The sequence below is a fragment of the Aptenodytes forsteri genome, unplaced genomic scaffold (genome assembly GCF_000699145.1).
Source record: "Aptenodytes forsteri isolate BGI_AS27 unplaced genomic scaffold, ASM69914v1 Scaffold56, whole genome shotgun sequence".
NCBI classification, from domain to species: Eukaryota; Metazoa; Chordata; class Aves; order Sphenisciformes; family Spheniscidae; genus Aptenodytes; species Aptenodytes forsteri.
The window spans coordinates 4016008-4017547 of record NW_008796213.1 but is presented as its reverse complement, the minus strand read 5'-3'; the positions used below and the strand labels follow the sequence as shown (position 1 = coordinate 4017547).

At 54.0% G+C, this 1540-nt stretch overlaps 1 protein-coding gene across 1 annotated transcript in view; it reads left to right on the top strand.

Annotated features, from left to right (window-relative positions):
- Positions 1 to 695: 695 nt before the first annotated feature.
- The window catches only part of ADCK2 (aarF domain containing kinase 2), an 11821-nt gene continuing 10976 nt past the window's right edge, over positions 696 to 1540 (top strand). Inside the window, exon 1 of the mRNA XM_009288407.2 lies at positions 696 to 703. Within this exon, the coding sequence (XP_009286682.1) occupies positions 696 to 703 (8 nt within the window). The remainder of the gene's footprint in view (positions 704 to 1540) is intronic.

Sequence of the window (1540 nt, the reverse complement as noted above, 5' to 3'; positions counted from 1 at the left end):
CCCCGCCGCCGTGGCAACCGCGCCCGCCCCTCCGCTCGGGGGAATACCGCGTCCCGTGCTGCCTGCCAGCCGGCACCCACCCAGGGCGGTGGGACGCTCGGCAAGGCTGGGGCGGGGGGTGCACGGAGGTGGGGGGGGGCCTGCCTGTGGCAAGGCCAGAAATTAAAAAAAAGATGAGGTGCACAAGACGCCTTTCTGGTTGCAAACAGAAACGTCCAAGGGAAAGCAGAAAGTCCCTTCTTGCTACCAAAACAGCGCCAGTTACTCCAACAGCTTCCCGCTGCTGAAGGAACCTGTCACGGCACCTGATCGGCTCACAGGCACTTCACGAGAAAGCGGCTGGCCAGGAAAGCCTCACGCCTGCAAAACAATTTCCATCAGCAGAGCTGTTCACCTGCGCGGGGCCATAATCCAGCTCCCTGTTGGCACAGAACTTTACTCGGTCAGATCTGAGCTACCCATTAAAGTGAGGGAGAGATCTGGATTGGAAAGTGGACTAATTCTTCCTACAGGTTTTTGCTTCCCAGGGTACATTAAAAATATCGGAAAGGGGATTTTTTTTTCCTCTGAGTAGAAATACGCAGTTATTAAAATACACCCAAAGCTGGGAACCCACCTAACTTCCAGTGTGAAAGGCCACAGCTCCCAGCCCAAAGCCTCCCTGCACCAGACAGTAGCTTTGCTGAACAGCCGTGATGGCAACGTGAGTTCCAGCATCACCTTTGCGGTGACTGTCCCCTAAAACACATTCTTTGACAGGTTGCGGTCACATACACAAAAGCTCCCAAAAGGGAGAGACGGATGATGTTGTCGTCAGCTGCATCCTCAAGCAGCGGGTTCATTAGTTTCGATTTATAAAAGACACATGTCCTTTGCGAAGGAAGTGAGCAATCCTCTGTAGCTGTGTAATTACGAACGAGGTTGATACGTTGCCAGCTGACTCGGGAATAAGCGGGAGACCCAACACTGCCATCGGCAGCCCCTCTGCGGAGCAGAAAGCCCAGGGTTCGGAGCAAGCCTGGAAGATGAAGCAACTCAGCAGCTCTAGTGAAATACAATCATCACCTCAGGAGGCCTTTTCTTTTAATTTTAATGCCTTTTGCTGGTAGTGATGTGCCGTCATGTGCCCTCAGACACTTCCGTTACTCAAAGCACTGACTGCTTCATTAATACCTCACTACGGAAACACTAATAATCGCAACACTTCACCCACCAGCACCAGGCTACCACTAGAAAGCCTCGGCTTTTGCTTAAAAACAAAAGGTCATCGCCAATTGCTCTTGGCATGGAAACAAAGGAGAGGCAGCTGCCACCTTGCAGTGGCTGAAGTACCCCCCGCATGTGTCAGCCCCCTCATTTCACCTGTAGCTCGATCCACCGCACCGGTCCAAACCAAGGTAGGCTCAAAACCAAGACGGCAGGAGCCCACCTCAGCTGTCAAAATGGATGGAGATGTGAAGGCCCCCAGCCCAAGCGCGGGCCCCTTCCCTCTTGTCACCGGGTTCCCGCAGGGACGCATCCGCGTCCCTGCGGGAACCCG